General features: G+C 41.8%; 1 protein-coding gene across 1 annotated transcript in view; it reads right to left on the bottom strand.

Annotated features, from left to right (window-relative positions):
- ENPP2 (ectonucleotide pyrophosphatase/phosphodiesterase 2) overlaps positions 1 to 24,075 on the bottom strand; it is a 123,473-nt gene extending 99,398 nt beyond the window's left edge. Inside the window, exon 1 of the mRNA XM_032777218.2 lies at positions 23,941 to 24,075. Within this exon, the coding sequence (XP_032633109.1) occupies positions 23,941 to 23,961 (21 nt within the window). The 5' untranslated portion in view covers positions 23,962 to 24,075. The remainder of the gene's footprint in view (positions 1 to 23,940) is intronic.
- Positions 24,076 to 24,639: the final 564 nt, after the last annotated feature.

The following is a 24,639-nucleotide window of genomic DNA, read 5'->3' on the forward strand; positions in this document are numbered from 1 at the left end:
ACAGCAATCGAAACTTGGATGCAGTGGCCAGGTAGACAGGAAAAGCCCTGCGAACTTTTGAATTCATTTCTGTTTGCCCAGGTGGAGCTCTGATCAGCATGGGTGGCGATGGCGTCCAATTCCAAAAAGACTCCAGCATGGACGTACAGGAGATACCTGGATCTGATCGCTGTATGGGGAGACAAATCTGTCCTATCAGAGCTCCGTTACAGAAGACGAAAGCCAACGCATTTGAAAAATACTCCAGGCTATCTGGGTTAAGGGCTGGAATGGAGGTGGTGGAGTGGTGGCGGTGGGATGAACTTGGGGGAGGGGGGGATGAGGGGGGGGGAATGGGGTGCTTGTGGGGATATTGGGGAATGTGGTGGAGGGGGGAGAGAGTTGGCTGGGGGGGTTGGAATATATGCATGTGGGGGGGGGGGGTGGGGAAGTCGAGGATTGGGGGGTATGAATAGATGAAGGAGATGAGATGGATGAAAGGAATGTTGTGGGGGGTGGAGGAGGGAGGGGGTGGATGTGTTGGGGGGGTGGTGAGTGCCATGTGGGTGGGCGGGAAGGATGGTGGGGGGAGGATGTGGGGGGGGTGGGTATGGGGGGTAGTTGGGGTTATGGGGGGGCTGTGACCACAGAGTCCACAGCAGGAACCAACACAGTGCTGCCATGACAAGCGTAACAGAAACCAAGAATCAAATGAACCTCATAGAGGAGGAGGGGTAATGAAGGACGTCCAGCTATCCCAGCAGTCCTCGCAGTTCTGAAAAGCTGTTGCATTCTTGCTAGCTCCCAATGCCTAAGTCAAAAACATTGTCCGGGTTGGTTCAGGGTATGTCTCGTCAATTTACCCCTCTTCTCCCGCAAAAGAAAATGGAAAAAAAATTGTTCTCGCCTTTTTCATGTCACCGTATGTCTACGCAGCTGCTGGTAGACGCAGTGCTGCGGCGCTGAATCAGCCGCATCCCCCCCCTTCCTTTCTGATGGCATGACAGTTACAAAAAGGCTGGAACCGGTCGTCATCAGCCGCGTGAGTGCTCCTCGACTTGTCTCGGTGAGGTTCAGCTAGAGCGCCTGGGAAAAATGGGAATGACTCCCCTGTAGTACCTGGCAGATGGTACAGAAGGTTGAAAAAACCATCCTCATCATGCAACTGGAGGTCTGAGCGCCTCCCCCGCTCCTTCATATCTAAGGAAGACCTGTACGCCTGACTAATCATAGCAGCGGGAGGCTGCTTCCCCCTCATTTCTCTCAACAAAAAGTCCAGTGTTTCTTATCCTCGCATTCTTTATTCTTCATCACACAAATGGTGGATAACTGCCCATGGAGCCAGGACGGGATGGAGGAAGGAAGCAACAGGTGGGTTGTTTGAGGGCCACCCCTGGAAGGCATCAGCTCATCATTCCTGCGGGATATCTGGGATCTGACCCAGAGGGCTGTGCTCTCTGGCTCTCTATGAGACCTGCCATATTCTAGGCAGGACTGACTCATTTTTAGACAAAACATAAGGGAAGGGAATGACCTGGGGAGCTCATTCCCCAGTTTTTGTCCACCGCGCCCTCAGTGAGGCAGCCAGAGCAACCCATGACAGCAACGCACAGACTGTCAACCCCATACAGCGACAACGACTCGGACAAAAGGATGGATAACGTCATCACCAATTCATTGCAGACGGTGCAATAGACTGGAAGCCTGTCCTCTGCTCTACTTAAAAGGTGAATGAATGCTGCTGTGTAGCACTGCAGTACTGTGTCTGTCAGCAGCATCCAGTACAAATACGGTGACAATGACAAAAAGGCTAAACGGGCTCCATGTTCCATGTGTATGGCGTCTGCCAAGGCAATCCAGGGAAAAGGTGCGAAAATGATTGTCTGCCGTTGTTCGTGCATGGAGGAAGAGTGAGTGACGAACATTACCCAGAATCACCGGCAACACTGTTTTTGCTCATCATGCATTGGGATCCCCAATGACGGAGAGACTGGGAACTATGGATAGCTACAGGATAGCTACCCACAGTGCAACGCTCCAGAAATCGATGCTAGCCTCGGAATGGATGCACACTGCCGAATTAATGTGTGGTTGTGTGGCCACGTGCATTCGATCTATACATCTTGTTTTAAAAAAACGGTTTGTAAAATCGAATAATCTCGTAGTGTAGACATACCATAGACACAAATGTTCACCGGTGAGCCTTCCGCCCAGTGAGGATGTGAAATGATGAGGAGATGCCTGGTCTTCCAGTTAGTCAGAGTGCAGTGACCTACAGCTACTGCAGCATCCTACCTCATCTCAAATGGATGTTAACCATGCACATTCCTGAAGAAAAGTGTAGATCAGAGAAGAGTGGATGGAGGCTAAGAAAACAGCTGCTGCTGAGTTTAGTTCCTTAAGTCTAGATGATCCAGGAGTGTGGACCCACTGAGTATTAGCCTGAGAGACTTCCTTGACTGCATGGGCCACAGCAAGTGAAAAACTTCATGTTCCCCAAAGACAATGAAAATAGAAGTTTCCATCCAACACATTACTGTGTGAATTCCCAATGGTGTTAAAGTGGAGAAGCCATGGCTTATGTACTCAAAACCCAGGAATGCTGCATCTGTTTTTGTTGCAAACTCTTCCAGTCTAATGTTCCAGCCACATTGGTTCTACAGAACAAAGGACTGGAAAAATCTGGCTGAAATCTGGTATGCCATGAGAAGGCAGCAAAATCCACAGAGAGCATTCCATAGTGAAAGAGCTTAGAATGAGCCTAAGGTTAAAGGCCACCATAGATGATCAGCATCAAGAGAAATTGCATCAGAGTCTCTTACTGCAAATGTTCTGAAAGGCTCATCTGCCGTTGTGAGAATGCTTGCTACCAACAACGTAGCACTGCGTGACCTTCAGATCAGTTGTACGTGCCAAACAATGGAAAATCTTTAAATTGTGGAGCTGATGACTGAGTTTGATGCTGTACTCCAGGAGATCTAAGAAGAGTCACCACCCAAGAAATGTACACACACCACGTCTTGGAAAAACAATTCAAAATAGAATCATACAGTGTACTGGCAACAAAAGTCAAACAGAAGATTGTGGCAGATCTGAAGTCAGCAAGAATTACTTTGTGTTATGTCTGGATTGCACACTTGACATCAACAATGGAACAAATGACTTTAATGGTGCCTGTTGTAAACAACAACAGAACCTAGTGAAAATGTCCCTGCAATGGTGACTGTCAGAGGGATTTTCTAGAATTATTAACATTGATGATATTGCAGGAGCGTGTATGGAAATGTGCCTCTTAACAGAAGATACAGGAATTGTGATAGGGCTACGATAATGGGCCAGCATGAGAGGAAAGAAACAGAGGAGTGCAGACATGGATCTGAGAATTTAAACCCGCGAGCTTTTTTTGTCCCATGACAGTTCTCATCATTGGAACTTGGTGGTCAGTGATGCAGCATCAATTTCTAGTTGAGGCTGCTGAATTTTTTATCTAATTCAAAGCATCTATGTATTTTTCTCTGCATCAACTCATCGATGCAAATTGTGAACAAATCTGGGAACATCCGCTCTTGACACTGAAACCACTGAGTGCCGCATGATGGGAAAGTTGAGTGGAGGCGATAAAGCCTGTCAAACACCAAATTGGGAAGATAGATGATGCTATAGTTGCCATTATGGAGGATAATGCTATGACAGGAACTGTTCGTAGGAGAACAGTGGCAGAGGGAAATGGAATCACCAGAAACATAGATAACTTCACATTTCTGTGTAGCTTAGTGTTGTGGCATGACATAATGTTTGAAATAAATGTTGTAAGCAAGAGACTGCAAGGGTGACCTTGATATATCTGGAGCAATGGAACAACTGAACAAAGCAAAGTCATACGTACAGTCTTACCAGTCAGATGAGGGATTTTAAAATGTTCTGAAGAGTGCACAGAAGCTGGCAGAGGAACTTCACACTGAAGAAATTTTCCCACCCATTCAAGAAGACAAGAGTCACTGTAATTTTGATTACGAGGCATGGAATAATCCCATAAGAGATTCCAAACAACAATTCAAAGTTGAATTCTTTAACCTGGTGATAGATTATGCAATACAGTCAGTTAAAGAACATTTCATGCAGCTTCAGGACCACAGCAGTATATTTGGAATTTTGTATGATATTCCAAAACTCCTCACTATACCTGAAGAATACCTACACCAGCAGTGCAGGGCACTAGAGAGAGAGTGTTGACACATGATGACATGTGTGATACTGATGTGAGTGATTTAGGTGATGAACTGAAAGCCCTTTCAAGATACAGTTCAGAAGGATCAACTCCAAAGGCTGTTCTGGAATGTACGTGCACAAATAAGATGACCACCCTCTTTCCAAATGCTCTTGTTGCTCTGCACATACTTCTAACACTTCCTGTAAAAGTTGCCAGTGGAGAACGCAGCTTCTCCAAGCTGAAGTTAATGAAAACACATCTATGCTCCACAATGACACAGGAGAGGCTGGGCGCCTTACAACCATCTTGACAGAGCATGAGCTGGCTCAGACTGTGGACCTTCAGCAGGAAGCAGTTCAAATCTTTGCAACCAAGAAGTTCACAGAAAGCACCACTTTGATTTTTCAAACAGATAAAAATGCCAGAGTTTACTATGCAGACAAGAAAAGTTACATTTGCTGTTCAGGCGTTTGAAAGTTAAGTGTTACTTAAATTTTTTGAACAAGGCATTTTAAGTTGTTAGTTCTCCTTTATTGGTGTAGGTAGCAGAGCAGTACCATGAGAGGAGTAGAACAGGAAGAAGGCAGAATTGAGACCTTTCAAAGTTTTTGCCCAAGCAAAGAGGCATTCTTGTAGTTCTTTTCTGAACTCTTTCACATTTGTCAGTATTCTTAATGTTTGGATATTTTTTTTTTAAATTAACCCTAGCTCTGACTTTCCTCTTTTTGTAACACATCTTGTGGAGACAGCTATAACAGTCCTGTAATGTATTTCACCTTAATGAGTGAGGTGTACTCTCAACCTCACCTCCATTTTATCATAATTTGTGTCTGGGAATCTATTCAGGCCTGATTTCAACTGACAATATTTCTAAGGACTGTCTCCTCCCTACTGGTAAAATATGGGTCTAGTAGGGTTGCTTTATTTACTTTTCATTTTTACCCTTGCCAGACAGATAGAAGATTCTATTCTGTAACTTTTTCAAAAATTTATTTGGCATTTGGATCAAGAAATAATGAACAAAAGTCATTTTAATTAATGTGTTTATAATATTCTAAGAATGTGTGGTACCTTTCTATCTAGCCCAATAACTTTTAATTTGACTTAAGAAATATAATTTTAGCAACATATTTGTCTTCCATTTGCCAAGGTACAGCATGTATATACATATATTTTATGGTGCTTTGGACTCAATTACAATTAAAACAGGATTTTCTTGTATCTTTTTCCTCTTTTTACATCCCTTCTGCACATATTTTTTGTTCTAATTCATTCTGAATGCAGATGGTTTTCCAAAATCTTAATTTAAAGGGAGGGAAAACAATCACAGCACATAAGAAATGGTATTCAAATAAAGCACAGAATCATGCTCTGATTATCCTATTATTAGATCTCTTGATTTTTCTTTTCTTTTTTTCCCCACCAAAGGGTTAACTTCTAGGGTGAAAAGAAAAAGTGAGTGTTGGACTCCTGGTCTGTTCCATCAACATAATTCAGATCTGAGGGATTTATTTTCATTTACCTTAACACTATCAATTTTGTATAAAAAGCTTGTAGTTACCTCCATAATTCTTGCATGTAATTTCCAGTATGCCCTTTATGAAATATTCCATTTGACCCAGTCAAAGGCCTTGAACTCAGACTCTGCACCTCTGAAGATTGATTCCAAGGCCTTTGACTGGGTCAAATGGGATTTAAATAAACAAATAAGGAGTGGAGAAGGTGCCTAAAAGCCAACTTTCCAACACTCTGATACTGGGACTGGCCAGGAGCTAAGTGCTCTATGATTAGGGCCAGTGACCCAGGGACGATCACCACGGTGCTTTGTGGTGTGTCCCTATGATCTCCAGCTCTCATAATACCCCTCCTGCTACTCATGCCTGGGGAGGTGCAATGAGTGACTCTTGTAGAGCTGCCTACACTAACTTTAAACTGAGGATTCCTCCATACTGAGGGAGTCCGCAAATGCCCATAAAGACAGGCTTAAGGCCCTTTTGCTGTGCAGCACAAAGGGATTTTCCAGGATTGAGGATCTGGCTCCTACCTATTTACATATAATGATACAACCTTTCAAAGTCTTTCCTGTGGGATAAATTAATGTATTGCAATGGAACATAGTCACGTTGCTATGGTTACTCTTACTGTGAAAGCTGTTGTGAATCCCCTAAAGCCTGATCACACATTACAGGGGCAAAACTCTGAATCAAGGCACTGGGAATTTTGCTTGCATGGCATGAGTCTGCAGTCTCCATTAATGTCCTGTAAACTTAGCCTAAAAAAGGAGGAAGTTTCCCATGAGATGTGCATGATCCTGCAGAAATCAGGACAGGTGGCAAATATAAAATTTCCCCTGCATTAGGGATAATCCCCAATTTCAGCCACTGGTATAGTTGCAAGCCCATAGTGCATACACGGAAAGCTGTGATTTGCACCCAAAATGGACAGTAATAGAAAGTGAGGTCAGAAGGAACTGAAGTAACTCTTAACCCAACTATACAGATTACGTGTAGTACATATCCATCATCATCAAAGTTGTTAACCAGCAATGAAACCTTTTTGGTCTCCGATGAAGAGAAGATTAATAGGTTGCAGTCTGATCTTTTTTTTTTAAAACCATGTTTAGTCAGGAAATGCATCTGTAAGACTCAGAAAAGCTTGAGCTCTCCCCTCAGTTTTGATGGGGCTGAGATAGATGCCTTTCCTCTAGCAGAAAATGTAGGTCTTTTCTTTTACCTCAGGACAGCATTCAAGGCAACACTGGAAGCCAGATAGCCACATATTTGTTACAATTTCTGAAAGCCTCAGCCAGATAGCTTTGGAGCTTTGCCTTTAACCACTCGCTCGTCCACCACTCTGCCCACTCACCTCCTTGATATTTGTAGTTGCTTCTCCTATATCTTGTTTTTACTCTTTGCGTTCTATGTTTTCCATAGCTCATCCTTTAATAACGTATAGGGTCAAAACCCTCACACACAGGTCTGTTTTGTACAGATTAGGCAACATAAAGCAGCCATAAAACTGTTCAAATGGGGCAACTGAGGTTTCCCTTAGTTAACAGCAGCTTGCATGAAGGAGGCATAGGGAGTACTACACCACCTGCTCCTGACCCCTCTGGCTTTGGGGGTGTATTGGGAGAAAGAAAGGGTGTGGTGCGGTATTTTGTGTTTGAATTACCTTAAAATATTGGCTTGTTTTAAGTATACTGGTCTATTATAGCTTTCAATATTAGGCAAAAGTTTGTTTAGTTTACCCAAATCTGTAATTTTCTTTGTGTTTTGTTTTTATCTTTAATGGGGTACCTTTTAATTATATTTTACTGGTGGATTTATACTACATATACTAGAAACTTACCAACCTTGAAGTTCTTAAAAAGTTTAATTTTAGGAATCACAGGGTTTGATTTTTTTTGTTTTTTCCCCTTGACAAAAAATAAACATTTTACTCAAATTACTTCTTTCACTCCCAATTGTAACAGAATAGATTTTTCTTAAACCTCTTATGCAGCTATGATTTTTTTGAAGTATCTCACATATATGGTCTCTTATCTTTCTCACACCAGCTGCTATGCTAATTGGCTTCTCCCTAATTGTTTTGGCTTGTTCCCAAAGGATGCTCCTGCAGATATCCCCTTTATCATGTATTTCAAAATATAATAATAGGAATTTCCATAATATCAGAATTGATCAATAATTCAGTCAGTTTCAATATCTTCTCACATCTGGAATTGGCCTCTCCCAGTAACAGTGGAAAGGACAGAACTTTGCCAGTAAAGAATGTACTTGCTCTTTAGAATTCTATACTATTGGACTAAATTTCTTCCTGAACACAGCTGGTCACTGCCAGAGGAAAAGACTTGATATGAAGCAACCAAATACGAAACGAGCATAGACACTGAGGATTTACCATAAACTACTACAATGCTATTTAATACTTCATTATAGTCTGCTTTCTTCTCTTGGTATTGATCCTTTGCCCATTGAAGTCCTACTTAGAACAACAACTATTAAAAATAAACAAGAGTTTGGGGAGATAAAACCTAACGCTTCAGGCCCTAAACCAACATGTAGCTATTGGTGGGTGGGAAGAAACTTTCTCTTGGGGCATGTCTTCCCATAATTCCCTATTGAAGGTTTTCTTGCACCTTCCCCTGAAGCATCTGATGCCTGCAACTGTCCATTATGCATCTGACGAAGTGGGTATTCACCCACGAAAGCTTATGCTCCAATATGTCTGTTAGTCTATAAGGTGCCACAGAACTCTTTGTCCTTTATGGGTTCCTGGACCCTTGCTCTGATCCAGAATGGCAATTCAAATATTTGTCAGCCTAAGTCCCACTGAGCTAGGAGCTCTCCTACATGTTGCAGGACAGAAACTCTACCCCAATGCTGGCACCTTTTCCAACGTGTAAACCTGGCAGCATAACTGACTTTCAGTTTGCCTGGTGTTTAGGTTAACCAAAGACTGGAAACATTCATAAAAAGGAAATTTCATAAAAGGGTTTGATCTCATTAGATTTTGGTCCAAATTTCAGACCAAAGAGGCATGTATATATCTGCTGGTGCCTCAGATACAAACTCTCACTTTTGATTTGGAGGTAAGGTATCTCATCTGTTAGAAGGTATTCATAGAATCATAGAGAATCAGGGTTGGAAGGGACCTCAGGAGGTCATCTAGTCCAACCCCCTGCCCAAAGCAGGACCAATCCCCAGACAGACTTTTGCCCCAGATCTCTAAATGGCCCCCTCAAGGATTGAACTTACAACCCTGGCTTTGGTAGGCCAATGCTCAAACCACTGAGCTATCCCTCCCCCCAACACACATTCTTAATGACAACACAAATCGGAGGGGACAAATGGGCAATGAGCAAGGGGGAAAGAGCCCACTGTGTAAGTGTAAATACCCAATAATTTCCTTCTCCCGGGAAAATCTGATAATATAGGCTTTTAAATACAGCTGGGGAGATCTCTGTCTTAGAGGCAGGCAGAGCTATCTCAGCAGATGGCCGATACTGTGGAATCCACTCCCAGAAGTCTAGAATCACTGCAAATCTCACCACCTTCTGGTTGAACTTGAAACCCATTTCTTTTACCCACAGTAGAAAACCAAACATCAGTACACATAACAAAAACCAGCCTGACTGGGACTACAAGGGTATAGAGAGGAAGACAGAGAACCTTTATTGTGGTCATTTCTTGGACATGCCAATATCACAGCAAGGAGCATGTTATAAAGGTGCACGTGGGAAAAATATATTTTCAGTTACACTTGGCATTTCAATAGCACTTCTGAAGTTAGTTATTTCTTTGCATATGGAATTTTCTATGCCATTTTCCCTAAATAGGTGATTTATTAAACTGCTGCAGGGCTTGTAGAACTGCAAAAGAATCATTATTTAATCTATACCTTTGCAACAACACATTTAGGGTGAAATTCACCTCAGTGCAAGACTTGCACACCATTTAAGTTTTCAAAATAGGGCTGAATGAGACTTAAGTGCTACACAGACTTTGTGCTGACCCTCTGTACTGGGGTGAATTTCACCTTTAAAGGACGTTTTAATCTTGACACAACTTCCTCTTGCAAATGCCTTTTTGAAAGAAACCAAATCATTTAGTGCAGTCAGCCACCTACAAATGGAACAGGTAAGAAACATTCAACACATTAATACTGTGAAATGTATTTAGGAAATAATTTAACTGCAACCAGTATTTCTGCATCTATGACTGTTGGCAGCCATCTTGCTGAACATGACATCTATTCACTGTCCTTGCATAGTGTTCTTGGCCTCCCTGCTTAGGCTGCAAATAGGTGATGCTAAGTGTGGATGTTATGATATGGACAGCATACTCAGAAGTTACTAAAGAGCAAACAATAATCATCCACCTGGGCTAGAAGCAGATCAGTATCCTGGGGGTGAAAAGCTCTGTGTCCAATTAAAAACTGTCCAAGCTTTGTTCCTTTAAATTAATAATGCTTGTATATTAAGCAATTATCCAGTAATAGCAAGTATGACTACAAAGCTAAATGCAGCAAAAATAAATAGCAATGATTGCTTCAGTTGTGATTCAGGTATTAAATCACAGGCCCATTTCTAAATATAAGGCTTTGTTTGATAACTACAAATTATATTTGTTTTGGTACCCTTGGTGGGTCTGTACAGTCCTTCCAACATTTCATCATTCAATAGTTCTTAGTAATCATTCTTCATTACCACACTATAAATGCCTAGATAGAAAAGTAATATCTCAATGATGTTCCATGCTATGAACAAGTATCCAGGGGGTAGCCGCGTTAGTCTGTCCAACAGCCCTCCAACCTGAAACAAATACTCACCAGCAACTACACACCACATCACAGAACACCAACCCAGGAACCAGTCCCCGTAGCAAACCTCATTGCTTACTCTGTACCCATATCTACTCTAGCGAAACCATCAGAGGACCCAACCACACAAACCACACCATCCAGGGCTCATTAACCTGCACATCTACTAATGTGATATATGCCATCATGTGCCAGCAATGCCCCTCTGCCATGTACATTGGCCAAACAGGACAGTCCCTACCTAAAAGAATAAAAATGGACACAAATTGGACACCAGGAACGGTAACATACAAAAGCCAGTAGGAGAACACTTTAATCTCCCTGGACATTCAACAACAGATTTAACAGTAGCTATGCTTGAACAAAAAAACTTCAGAAACAGACTTCAAAGAGAAACAGCAGAACTAAAATTCATTTGCAAAATTTAAACACCATTAACTTGGGCTTGAATAGGGACTAGTAATGGCTGGCTCATTACAAAAGCAGCTTTGCCTCTCCTGGATTTGACACCTCCTCATACATTATTGGGAGTGGACCTCATCCACCCTGACTGAATTGGCCTTGTCAACACTTGTTCTCCACTTGTGAGGTAACTTCCTTCTCTTCATGTGTCATTATGTAATGCCTGCATCTGAAATTTTCATTCCATGCATCTGAAGAACTGGGTTTTTTTACCCATGAAAGCTTATGCCCAAATAAATCTGTTAATCTTGAAGATGCCACCGGACTCCTTGTTGTTGATGCTATGAACAGAGGAAAAAAGACAAGCTAGAGGGAAAGGGAAGAGATCGATCCTCTGTGAAATATAAATTGTTAACACAGCACATGCTCAGTGCTCAATATTTCCAAATGTGAATCTGCTTCAGCATTCTTGAATAGTGAACCACAAAAATCTAAAAACAATTCCATGTTACTTTTTAATCATTTAAGAGAGATGAGCCATTCATCAAACAGTGTGTGCATTGAACTGTGTCACCGCTAATTCAGTCCAAAGCCAGTTTTTCTCTCATTACACCAAAGCTCAGAGAAGGGAAATGTAAGAACAAAACGGGGGTGGGGGAGAACCCACAACATCCTGTTGGAACAGTACTCACTGTTTTCTCAGGGAAAAACAAGTACACGCAATATTTGGACAACAAAATGTCCTCTGTTGGTTGGTTGTTTTTTAAATCCTGTATCACAGTATACAACTGAATTATATTTCAAGTTCTGAAGAACTGCAACAGAAAATAAAAATGAAGCACCTACAGAGTTAGCTATGCGACAGTGAAAAAGAAACACCTGACAGCAAAAATACATGTGTTTTTATGTTATTGAGGCTCTGGACTTTATTTACAAGTAAAGAACACTAGAATGTCTGTTTTAAATTAATCTTTGCCTGGCAATGTAAACCAGTGGGTGGATTGGAGATTGTAGTATTTCCAGGTTTTCAGTTTGTTAGAGAACTCTGATCACTTCTAAATTCTCAGATCTGTTTACTATTTAAAGGTGGTAAACTTATTGATTTTAGTGATGTTTTGTTTCTCTAAGTTCATTTTTTGTTATCAATCCTATAAGATTTTCAGAAATAATCTGCTGTTCAATTTTCATTATTTCAGGTGCAATGCAAGGAAAATATTTTTATATTGCTCAGACTTTGCAGAAAACAATTATTCAATTGTTTCCCAGGAAATCCCTTTGAAACAGACAATAGCAACCCCTTACTCAGTTAAAAATGATATTTGCTTAGCCTCTATGTGCTTCTCAGTAATCTTCACCTCTTTTTTCCAGACAGCACTCTATCCCAAGAGTTTGCTTTCTTAGCTCTCTCTCAGGGTCATGCTACAAGTGCCTTTCTGGATGTCCTTGTCTTTCTGCTCCAACTCTAGTGTTTCTGTCTGCTTCTCCCTCACACACATTCACAACTCCATTAAAACAGTAGCCAGCCTCCAGCATTTACATTCAGCCTCAATGAAACTCCTATCCCACACAACTCAGCTCCCAAACAGTCTTACATGTGGCCTGTGTTTCAGGTAATGGCTCCTATTGCTTCAATAATTTTCCTCTAAAAGGAGCATAACTACTTCTTACACTTATCCTGAATGACGGACAGCTAGCATGCTCACTGCTTCAACAAGGTTTCACCCCATCTCCAGTATTATAACCGCCCCCCCGCCGCACCGCCCATGCCCATTGCCTCGGTGGAATCCAAAGTGGTGATGCCATGAGCAGATAGCTCTCGAAGGGACCTCCTGTTTCATCGAGTTTAGTCCCCTGTTATCACAGGCAACCTAGCTGAATAATCCCATTCATAAACTTGTCAAGCTTCATCTTAAAACTAGTTCAGTTGTATGGCCCCACTACACCTAGCAGAAGGTTGTTGCAGAACCCCACTCTTCTGATAATTGGAAATCTCCTAATTTCCAGCCTCATTTTATTCATGGCCAGTTTATACCCATTTGTTCTGGTTCCAGCATTGTTCTTTAGATTAAATAGCTCTCCTCCCTCCCTCATGTTTAACACCCCCGCTCTCCCCACCCCCCGGCAAATGGGTTTATAGAGAGAAATCATTTCCCCTCTGAACCTTCATTTTGCTAGATTAAACAAGCCAAGATCTTTTAGTCTCTTCTGGTGAAATAAGATCTCTATTCCCCTGATCATCCTAGATCTTCTCTGATCTGTTCCAATTTAAATCCATCTTTCTTGAACCTGGGTGACTGGAATTGTACACAGTATTCTAGATGAGTTCTTACTAATGCCTTGTGCAATGGAATTAATATTTCGCTGTCTCTACTGGACATACCTATTTGATAAGTCCTAGGTTCACATTTGTCTTTTTCACAGCCACATCCTATTGGTGGATTATAGTCTTCCTATGATTAACTAATTCACTCAGGTCTTTCTCCTCTTTTGTTATTTCAGACTGATTGGCCAAATCTTGTAGCAGAAACACTTGTTATTAGTCCCTAGTGGCATGATTGATCTTTCATTTTCTACTATGCCCTGTCTGACCCATCCCAAACAAAAAGAAAAAATAATTTTCAAATGACAAATGAAACAAGTTTAACTACTGACATCATGTTTTTCTCTCAGGACAAAACCCAGATGAACCTATCCTCACCTCTCGCTGTCCCCCCCCCCCCATATTTTATCTTTAAATTTCAAGTTTTTCTACTGAGACCAGAAACCTTTTACCATGGTATTTCTGTGAGGATGCTGCATTCCAAGGTAGCTGTATTTGCCATGTGATCCTCCAATCACATACTACTCTGATAGGAGTTCCCCTCTTTGGGAAGCTTTTAGCTGGTTTGGAATCAGTTCCAGTGGATGTACCCAGAACCCTTGCACTTCTACCAATTATAGGAAGAGATTGAGACAGCCATCTCTTCTTGGGCCCATTCGTTCCTTTGAGTAATCAATTCCCTGCTCTACTACTTAGGACAATATTACCTTTTACCCTCCTGGGACATTTCACTCCATATTCTTTCTGAAAAATATACTTATGATATTAATATGACGTAATTGAGATGTACTTTATGCAAGATGGCTTAAATAAGATATCACTGGAAAGGTTATGATTTACTGAATGTGATTATCCAATTCGTATGCCTGTATCATTTCTGCATCTGAAGTTAGGAATATTGACTATACATCTGTATTTCAACTATGCTGCTTTGGAAAAGCCAGACAGAGCTGATGGTCCATCAGCGAGGACAATGGACTATATAAAGGCTTGGCCTTTCTGCGGACCCTCCATGCTGCCATGACTCATGGACACTGTGATACTACGGAGTCAGGTGGTCTCTGTTACTAAAACATTAACTGAGATTTCTTGTAACTTTTCCACTGGAAGGGAAGGGGGGAGAAGTTTGGGAAACAAGGATTTCTGCCTTATGTAAATCCTATTTAAGGATGGGGAGGAAGGCAAACAGAACCCCTCCTCTCCGTGGCCTATCTGCCCAAGAGGAAAGACGGCTAAAGCCACCTGAAGGGAACGCAGAGGGGAGGAGGAGTCCAGACTGAGACAGGGATCCAGTCTGAAAAGGAATATAACTGGAACTCTGAGCCACATAAACTTTGCAACCTGCCTAAAATAACATTTAGGGTAAGAAATTACATTTTGTAACCTATTGCTTAAGTATATTGAGCTTATCTTGCATACTTTGGTTTATTTGCTCAGTAATCTGCTTTATTCTGCATGTTATCCCTTATATCCACTAAAAATTCACTTTTCTAGTCAATAAATTTATTTCTTCTTTATAATATAACCCAGTTTATGTAATTTCTAACTGGAGAAGGGGGGAGAGCAAGAAGTTGTGCACATCTCCCTGCACATTGAGGAAGGGGGCGAATTTCATAAAACCTTTGGGTTTGTCGCCCTTAAAGGGAATGGGAACCAGGATGTTGGGGTAAGCCCCTAAGGCTGAATCTTTCAGAGTGGATCTCTGTCTCTGTGTGCAGCTGCGTGTGGCCCTGCCTGTGTATTTGACTAGAAGAGGCTTGTGAGCCTAGCCCAGCAAAGCCAGGTAAAGGGACCCAGGCTGGCAAAATAGGCTGACTCAGTGGCATCCCGGCACATCAGGTGACACCCCAAAGGGCCCAAACCTGTCACAGCTCACCAAGGCCATCTGGACAAGACATCACTATTACTACCATCCTTGTCTACAGGCCTCCCTGTGACGGTGAAATCATAGACTGCGGTTCTTCCTACCACCTGGTAAGTTGCTTCTCTGAGGATCCCTGAATCTAAAGAGCTACTGCAGTGATGCTTAGTCCATCCTTACTGCAAACTATCTTCCACACAAATAGTGGTGAAAATGTTCCCTAGATTTAATCACGCCCAGGAGTTTCTTTCAGGTGATGTGATAATTTCTTTCCAGTGAACTTAGACATTTGCTATAATTAACCAGCTCAAGTCCATTGTGTTCTTGTGTCAATACTGCCCCCAAACCATAAGTATGACTATCTACATCCAATATCAAAAGAGGTTTTTAAACATGGGTAGGCTGAGACAGGACAGTCACAAGAGTCTTCAACTCTGAAAATGCTAAATCATGCTTTGCTGACCACTGAAACTGTTTCCCTCTTTCACCCAACCTATATAATGGTTTTGCAATATTGCAAAACCCACAAATAAACTTTCTATAACAGGAGCAGCATCCTATACAAGTCTGCACATCTGTGAGTGTCTGGGAGTTGTTCACAGCCTCAATTTTCTTTTTGTCAGGGGAAATTCCCCTTCACCTTTGTGTCCTCAAGGTTAATTACTTGTTTTTGAAACAACTCCCATTTCTTTAGTATCAGTTTCAGATTGGGAGTATTAAGCTTATCACAGCTCATTTGTAAATATGTCAGTTCCTGTTCAAAGGTTTTAGCATGGACCAAAATACCATCTAGGTATAGCAAACAGGCTGAAAGTGGCACGCCATGTAATATTCTTCTCGTTAGCTTCTCATCTGTGGCTGAGGCATTATGCAGGCTGAAAGTCATCACTTTAAATTGCCACAGGCCATGTCCTGCTGGGAAAGCAGTCTTCTCCCTGTCCTTTGGATCTACTTCCACTTCCCAATACCTACTTTTAAGACCCAATGTGAAAAACCCAATTGAACCAGCTACAACATCCAGCATATCATCTATTCATGGTGTACAAGAGTTCACCGGGGCTTGACCCTCTGCGGGGTGGAGGGGAGCCACGTCAGTTCATTACACACCAATGGATCCAGAAAAATAGTCTGTCCAGGCATCCCCCTCGGTGGCCCTTGTGGTAGTCCGCGGCACTGTGGTTATGTCTGGCCCCAGCTCCGGCGGGGCAACAACCACTGGGTCAGGAGGCTCAGGCCGTCAGGCAGGGCTGAGCCGTAACAACAGTTATGAGCCCCAGCCCAAGGTCAGGGCGGGGCGACACACACTGGGCCAGAACGCTCAGGTCCTCAGGCAGGCTGAGCAGTAGCAATTTTAAGCCCAGCCCTAGGTCAGGGCAGGGCAATAACCACTGAGTCAGAATGCTCAGGCCCTCAGGCAGGACTGAGCAACAGTAAAAGGCTTCGGCCTCCTCAGCCATGGAGAGGGGGAGTCTTCCACCCAGGAACGGTGGGTCCTGACGTCAGCCTCTGCAGGATCCAGGAGCATGGGCTCATCGCTGCCAGGGCTGGTTGGCAGGTCCGGCAGCTCCTCCAGGTAGTGGGCGTGGGGTAGCTCTGGCTAGTCTGGACGGCTGCCTTGGGCCACAGGAGCTTCCTAGTCTCGAGCTCCCCTAGGGACGTCTGTTCTCTCCAGCAGCTGGGGCCCTACTGAGCTCTGAGGGCCAGCCTTTATAGTTCTGGGTCACCGCCTGACCCTTTGAGGGGTGGGCTCAGAGCTCGCCAGCTCTGTCCAGTCTGGCCTCCGGCTGGGCTCTTCCTCCTCCGGGGCGGAGGGGAGCCACACTGTCTCACTACAATGGTAATGGATATGAATCCTTTAATGTGACTTCATTTACTTTTCTATAGTCCACACAGAATCTGGTGCTGCCATCTTTTTTCTTAACCAGAGCTATGGGTAAGACTGGAGTGCTAGCTAATAGCTCTATTATGTCTTCCTTACGCATTTTCTCAGTGGCCTGTAAAGCTTCTTCCCTCTTTGCTACTGACAAACAGTGAGGTGGCTGTTTAATGGGTCAGTTTGCCTGAGTATTAATCTTGTGCTGGACCAGGGCAGTATAACCTATATTGTTGTTGGATTGGTAGAACAACTCTGATTCCTAACCAGAAAGTCTCTTAGCACAGTCTGGTGCTCCTCATTTGAGTGTACAGCACTGCATTGGAACAAGTCCAGCCGAGACTCTTGAGAGCTCACCTGCCCTCCTTTCCTCCTTTTAGTTTTCTTCTATTCCAGCATTTGCTAGATCTGCAGGTTCACATTTTGCTGCTATGGTTCCCTTCTTTACTATTCAATGCTTGTCAGAAATATTCAGCAAATGAACATGGATCATTCTAAAAGGAAGTATTTCTTCACACAATGCACAGTCAAGCTGTGGAACTCTTTGGTAGAGGATGTTGTGAAGGCCAAGACTATAACAGGGTCCAAAAAAGAACTAGATAAATTCCCAGAGGATAGAGCCATCAATAGCTATTAGCCAGAATGGGCAGGAATGGTGTCTCTAACCTGTATTTGTCAGAAGCTGGAAATGGGCGATAGAGGATGGATGTTCAGTTAATTCTCTCTGAAGCACCTGGCATTGGCCACTGTTGGAAGACAGGATACTGAGTAGATGGACCATTGGTCTGACCCAGTATGGCCATTCTTATGTTCTTGCTGCAAATTGCTACAAACTCAGTGTTTCTCCTTGGAAACTGGATCCCACCCCTGAAATCAGTGTTGTCCTTTAGACCCAATATCTGGGGTCCTGCAGGTTGTTTCCATTAGGAGGAGATATTGATGATGGAGTCAGGTATTTCTTTGATGCAATCCTGTGTATTTACAAAAACTTCAGAAAGTCCTGGTTACCTGAACACAGTAGAAACCAAAAAAAGGCAGTTTTTTTGTTGGCTATTCCAAGCCTCTTTTTTCAGCACTCTACCCCAGAAGTTCTCTTTTAGCTTTCTCTCAGCGTTATGCTACAAGTGTTTCTTTAGCTGTCCTTGGCTTTTTACTGCATTCTCTGTCTGTTTCTGTGGTGTTTCTGGCTGCTTCTCTCACACACATTCACAGATGCATAAAACTGCTTTCTGTGTGTTTGCATTCAGCCCTCTGGTCTCATAGCTCAGCTTCTGACCAGCCTTGCATGTGTCCTGTGTTTTGGGTGGTGGCTACTATTGTTTTCAGCTATATTACTCCAAAAGGAGATTAATTGCTTCTTGTATTTATCCTGAATGAAGTGTGGCTGTTACACCCACTAGCTTCAATGGGGGTTTCATCCACCCAGAATAACACTATATTTCTTTTATAGCAAACCATGTAAAGTGATCAAAGTGAGCTAGAACTGGTTGGAAAAAAATGGCAAATATTTTTGGTAAAAAAAGATATTTTCCCCCAGTTTTATATTTGGCCATTGATTTTCACACTGAAGGAATACAACTAATACAAGGAAGGCTATCAGACTAATCTTTAAACAATGATGAAAATTTGTGCAATGACTTGTTTGTAACAGTAGCTACTGGAATGAGTGAACACTAACCCTTTTCTATGTGACGGGGCAGTAACTTTTTGTAATCACCATGTCCGGTGATTGGAGCCAGGGAATAAAATTTAGTCTCTTATCAGCATACCTGTGTCGCACACTGCACTGTTATTAAAATTATTGTCAAGTGTGGGATATACCTTGTGCTGTACTTGGTTCTTCTCACAACAATGAGGTAACCCATATTATTACAAGATGCTTACTGTGGTCTCTTTGACATGCCCAATTTGACTGGCTGGCTGTTCCTGTACTCTCTTGTTTATAACGTTAGCCACCTTTGAGGAAAAGGTGAATTCCTACTCTTTCAGTGTGGCGCACGGGGCTGTAATAGGCATTTTTAGGAGTCAGCCTGCTACTGAATCTTAGGTACACAAATAGCGAGTCTGTGGGGAGATTATACTATCCCCTTGTTCCACTTCTCTTTTTTCCTCTCTTTTAAACTAGTAGTGGTGTCATGTGCACCTCTGGCAGAGCTGCAAAGAGCTACCCCATTCAAGAGCTAGCTAACACCCCTGCACACACAACTTTCCAAATTTAGGGGCATTCAACAGCATATAGAATATTGGAAAACTGAATTATTCTGATATTCCACAGACTATGTTGCTTTTCCATTTTCATAACCAGGACTGCAGAGTGAGCAGCAAGTGCGTTGGTAGGAATTCACTGCCATGATGATGGTAGCAAAACTGGCACAAATGTGGCCATGCAAAGTATTGGTCAGCTATGTTTGACTACACTGGGAGTGGGTATTAATAAAATTGAAAGGCTTTTCTACAAAACAATGTATTGATGGATGATTAAAGATTTTGAATATAGTCATTTCTACTCCATTTTTTTCTCTTTCTTTACCATTATTTGTTGAGTCAGATCAGTGTGATTAGCATGGTTTCAAACCTGATCTCTACTTCAAGAACCTTACAAGTGAAATATGACAGTTTGGTGTAATTCTAAATAGATTATAGGGAGCTCCTTAAATCAAGGCACTGAAGCACAATGCATGGTATATTCAATTTCACCGTGAGCTTTATTGATTCTGTCTGCCCTGCTATGCTATTTACAAAGCACTGACTAAACTCCAGTGCTTAACTTGTGCCAGGGCTGAGCCCCAGCACCTCTAGGCTTGCTGCATCAGTAAAAAAATTGCTTGAGCCCTGGAACCTCTTTCATTACAAATTAAGCACTGTGAAACTTCTCAGATCCTGCCCCAGCACTACACTGGGCTCACTATAAAATCCAGAACCAATTCTCTGAAGGCAATCTGTTCTTGGAGAATCTGGCTTTGCATGTTCAGCAATATCTCACATACTGACTTGGAGCCAAATTCAGGTCCTAAACATTTTTACTGGGTAGAATGGACACAGGATCCTGCAAGAGTTGTGAGAATGTGGGCCTGTGTTCAGACAAACACAGCCACATACTCTGCCCCTTTGTAGATTAGTCTTGCAGTGCAAAGGAGTAATCTGCAAGAGATGCTAGGAGATCAGGTCAGTATGTCTTTAAATATACAGCCTATGGTGCTTGACTCAGGCCCCATCCTGGAATGCCTTTCATGGTTTACGCCTCTGTTCTACAAATTGTGTGGAGTCAGGCCTTTTGAGCACGTCTATGTGCAGCTGGAGCTCTGAATTTTGGCCTTGGAGACTAAAGCCTTCTAAAGCCTAAATTAAGACGGATATAATAGCCAGGACATTGGGTTTTGAAAAATGCCATGGGATCTTTAACTTCTGGCAGAAATGAGCAGACAAGACCTCAGATGAATGTGTCATTCAAAGACTGAATTAGAAAGTAATCAGGTCCCTGAATAGTGTGAAACAGGAAATTGTAATGGGGGGATGGGATATGGCTGCAACACGAGTAAGGATTTCAGCAGAAAAAGGGTCAAGAACAGCGCTGGCAGTGTCCCAGAAATTATATGCAGACTTACACAGATGGTGATATGGGAGGAAAAAATAAGGTTAAGTTCAAGGATGACTTCAAGATTTCTACTTTTTGGAACAAAGTAAAGGTTTACATGAGGAGAGTGATAGCAAAGTCTGCAATGAGACCAAGGGCTTGTCTACACTACCTGTCGGATTGGTGGGCAGCGATCGATCCAGTGGGGGTTGATTTATCATGTCTAGTATAGATGTGATAAATTGACCAGTGAGCACTCTCCCGTCGATTCCGGTACTCCATCAGAATGGGAAGCGCAAGCGGAGTCGATGGGAGAGTCTCAGCTGTCGACTTACTGCAGTGAAGAGACTAAGTAGATCTAAGTACATCAACTTCAGCTATGCTATTCACATGGTTGAAGATGCATATCTTAGATCAACCCCGCGCAGTAGTGTAGACAAGAGAACTTTCTACCCAGGCAGTGTTTGATGCATTCAGTAGTAGGAAGATCTGGGATAGCCAGGATCTGGCAGAATCAAAAGATACAAATATATTGGAGACAGAAGTATCAGAGAGTGAGTCCAGGCAGATGTAAAAATGTGTGTCCTTTCTTTAGAGATGATGGTCAGCAGTTGAGGCTACCCATGAGACATCTCAGAGAGATACTATAACATAGAAGGATAGAATCAGTACTGGAATGGACTTAGAGAGGCCATCTAGTCTAGTCCCCTGCACTCGTGGCAGGACTAAGTACTATAGAGAGAGAAAGAACAAAAGTTAGGGCTAGAATCTTGAGAATTCCACAAGGGGAGGGTTGGAGGAAGGATGTGAATCCTCCACCAGAAATTTAAAAGGAGTAGCTAGGTAGTATTAAATGCATGACAGGCAAGCGCTAGGGACACCAGGTTTCTGCTTCAGTCGTGCATGAAAGGAAGAGCTATCTTCAACAGCATAAGATCAGACCAGGACTAGAAGAGAGAGGTTAACTGCTGTGGCTAAATTTTCATATTTCTCTTTTCATCAAGACTACATTTAGAGTTAGGATTTTCCTGTACAGTACCAGCAACCAGAATATTTGCAAATAAGCATCTTCAAGAAAAATGCATAATCTTCCAACTTTGAGAAGATATTGAGATTTTGATAGTAGTATTTTTTCCTGAAGCAACTATCATTTGTCATGAATTGTTCTGAATGACAGAACTTTGAAATTATATGCAACATCAAAATGTAATCTATTTGCAAATCGGTACTTCTGTATGCATCTGGCCCATACGAATTCATTTGGCATGCATAGTGATATCTTCACTGTTCTCTAGCATTCTGGATTGGTGAAGAACATAATTCATAGATCCATATATTGTAAGGTCAGAAGGGAGCTTTAAATCATCTAGCTCCAGTATAACACAGGCCATAGAGTTTTACCCAATTACCCAGCGGAAGTGTGCATGTGTGAATGATGGTATTTTACAGTACTTGTGTAAGCTATTTTATTAGTAACGATATGTTGGCACTGGATCAAATTCATCATATATAACTCCGTTTACTTCAGTGAATCATTAAATTGGTAAATTATATCTGATGATTAAAGCAGAGACTGGGCGTCAGGTCTGGATTCTTTTCCAAAGCTGCCACTCACTGGTTATGTGATCTTGGGCAAATCACAATATCATTTTACCTCATTCTATCCCTCTGTGAAAAGTAGTACCTCCACCTCCACAGTCTTAGTTCAATTAGTACTGGGGAATCAAATCTGACATCCTTGGACAAAATACATTATATGAGTACACGTACTAACAGATACAGCATTCAAGAATGACACTACTATAGCTATACATATTGGAGTCATTCAAACTTAGCTGGCATCCATTCTGAATGTTTGGAAACCTGGTCACAACATGATTTTATACTCTCAGACTGTAACCATTGTGTTACAAAAGTTGCATCCTCTGAAATGGAGAAAGTGTTACTAGCCTAAATATTAGTACATCAGAGGAGTCTTTTTTTTTTGTCAATGTGTTTTCTTGGCATCCAATATAACTCTGGCCATGCTCATTTAGATGAAATTGCTGTCTGATGTAAAATGCTTCTAATTTCAATATAGGAACTTCTGTGGCTTTCTACAAGTAGCTCAGTGCCACTAACTGTGAGCTCAGTCATGCTATTGTAAGGAACAGTGCTCTGACCTTTCTTCACTATCTGCTGCTCTTTCCTTCCATATACCCAGTCATCTCCCCCCTACATGCTATTCTCTCTCCTCCTCACTCCACTAACACACAGTATCCAGTCAAAGTGTAAGGAAAATATTGCAACCCTAAATTTGCACAAGATTATACCATAAACAGTGAGGGAAGAGAGACATTTGTGAAGGTTACAAAATAACCTTGATAGAATTCTGTTAACACAATCTTTTGAACAAAGGAAGCAAGTACTTTCTTTTCAATGAAAGATATAGATGTGTTTAACTGTCTCTGTCTTTTTAAGCAGAGACATTACTGAAATGCTTCACCCCACAGAGCTCAGCTCAGTTTTTGTCTATCACTGATTTAATGGCAATGGCCACCATACAGTTTAAATACATCTTGATTAGTAACTGAAAGGGTGTTTGTATAGTTGATTAGTAATCAGATATCAGAAGGAAAAGATTTGTTTTGCAATCCAGAGGGACGCAATGTATTATTTCAAACAAATCAAAAATGTCACATTCAAAACAGTACTATGTAGAACTACAAAGGAGGAGCTGTTTTGATCATGCATTATCATCTACGGTAATCAACATTTCCCATTCCTAGAAGAGTGATAGGCAAAAAAAATTAACAGCTGCTTGAGGTTTTATCACTCTGGGGAAGGAAATTCACACATTTCCCCAGGAAAAGGTTAGGTAGAGGCATCTTTCATGGAAACATCATTTAGACAGATTGGTTTAAAGAGGTCCACTATTTATACAAATTCAATCCTCAACAGCTGTCTAATGTTGGTTAAACCAAAAGCCAAAATCTATGTTTGTTTAACTCATAATTGGTTTATTTCCATAATATTGACATTATAGGGAAAAGGTGCATTTAAAACACAAGCCACTTTAACAGTGCTTGGACTGGATGCCAACTTTAACAATGCTATAAACTACAAAAGATATGAAAGGGAAAAGGCCAGGACTACCTCTGCTATGTATAATAGGATTAGTATAAGCTAATTACTCTTTCTGCATTAAATTATACTTCCTACCTAAGTTTCAATCTAAGGCATTTCATCACAATGTCTAAATGCGGTATCTAAAACACCTGAAACTTGTCAAAATCCCTGATGTATAATACTACAATGTAGCCTCACTTTATCTGTAAATTTCCTTTAACAATACAACACTATTTTTAAGATGCTGTTATAATACTTGGGAAAAAAAGAAAAAAGTATCCTACCGTACCAGTTTGTATTTCTTATCCATGAGTTAATAGGAGTTTAGATCACTTTTCTTACAGTCACAGCAACAGCTCTTCCCTTGAAGTCAGAGTGAATTGTGAGAGGTGCAGTGATCCTGGCTTGTTTTGTTTGTCCACTGTATCGTTTACTTTTGAGATTGATCCAACGCAGATTAAGTCAGGGTGCCAGCTGTCCTTGGAGGACAATGGCTCAATTGGAAGATGCCTTTGGAACAAAGGAGCTGTTTCCAGGATTGATTTTACATGCACACATGTGACCTTTGCCTCAAATGACTCTGTGGAAAGTGTCATCACACTAAAAGACCTGCTTTTAAATGAATCACTCTGACGCCCATCAGTAAGGCCTTTTAACCACATACACGTTCAAGAGAGGTCACTCTGTGTAGAGATAGCAATATGATGCAAAGTTCCTTTTAATCATTTCACAGAATTAATTAATGGGTCTAATTATTTTAGGTCTCTTTCAAGATCCTTGGCTAAATTCTTCAAACTTGGGTGCTTAAAGTCAGGCACCTAAATCCATATTTAGGTACTTAAATAAAGGTGCCCTGATTTTCAGAAACTCTGAACACTCTCAGCTCCTATTCATGGCAGTGGGAACAGCAAATTTGGCCATCTTTACTATGGTGCATAAATATAGATTTAGGTGCCCAACTGCAAGCATCCAGATTTCAAAATTATGG

The sequence above is a fragment of the Chelonoidis abingdonii genome, chromosome 2, assembly GCF_003597395.2.
Source record: "Chelonoidis abingdonii isolate Lonesome George chromosome 2, CheloAbing_2.0, whole genome shotgun sequence".
Lineage (NCBI taxonomy): Eukaryota > Metazoa > Chordata > Testudines > Testudinidae > Chelonoidis > Chelonoidis abingdonii.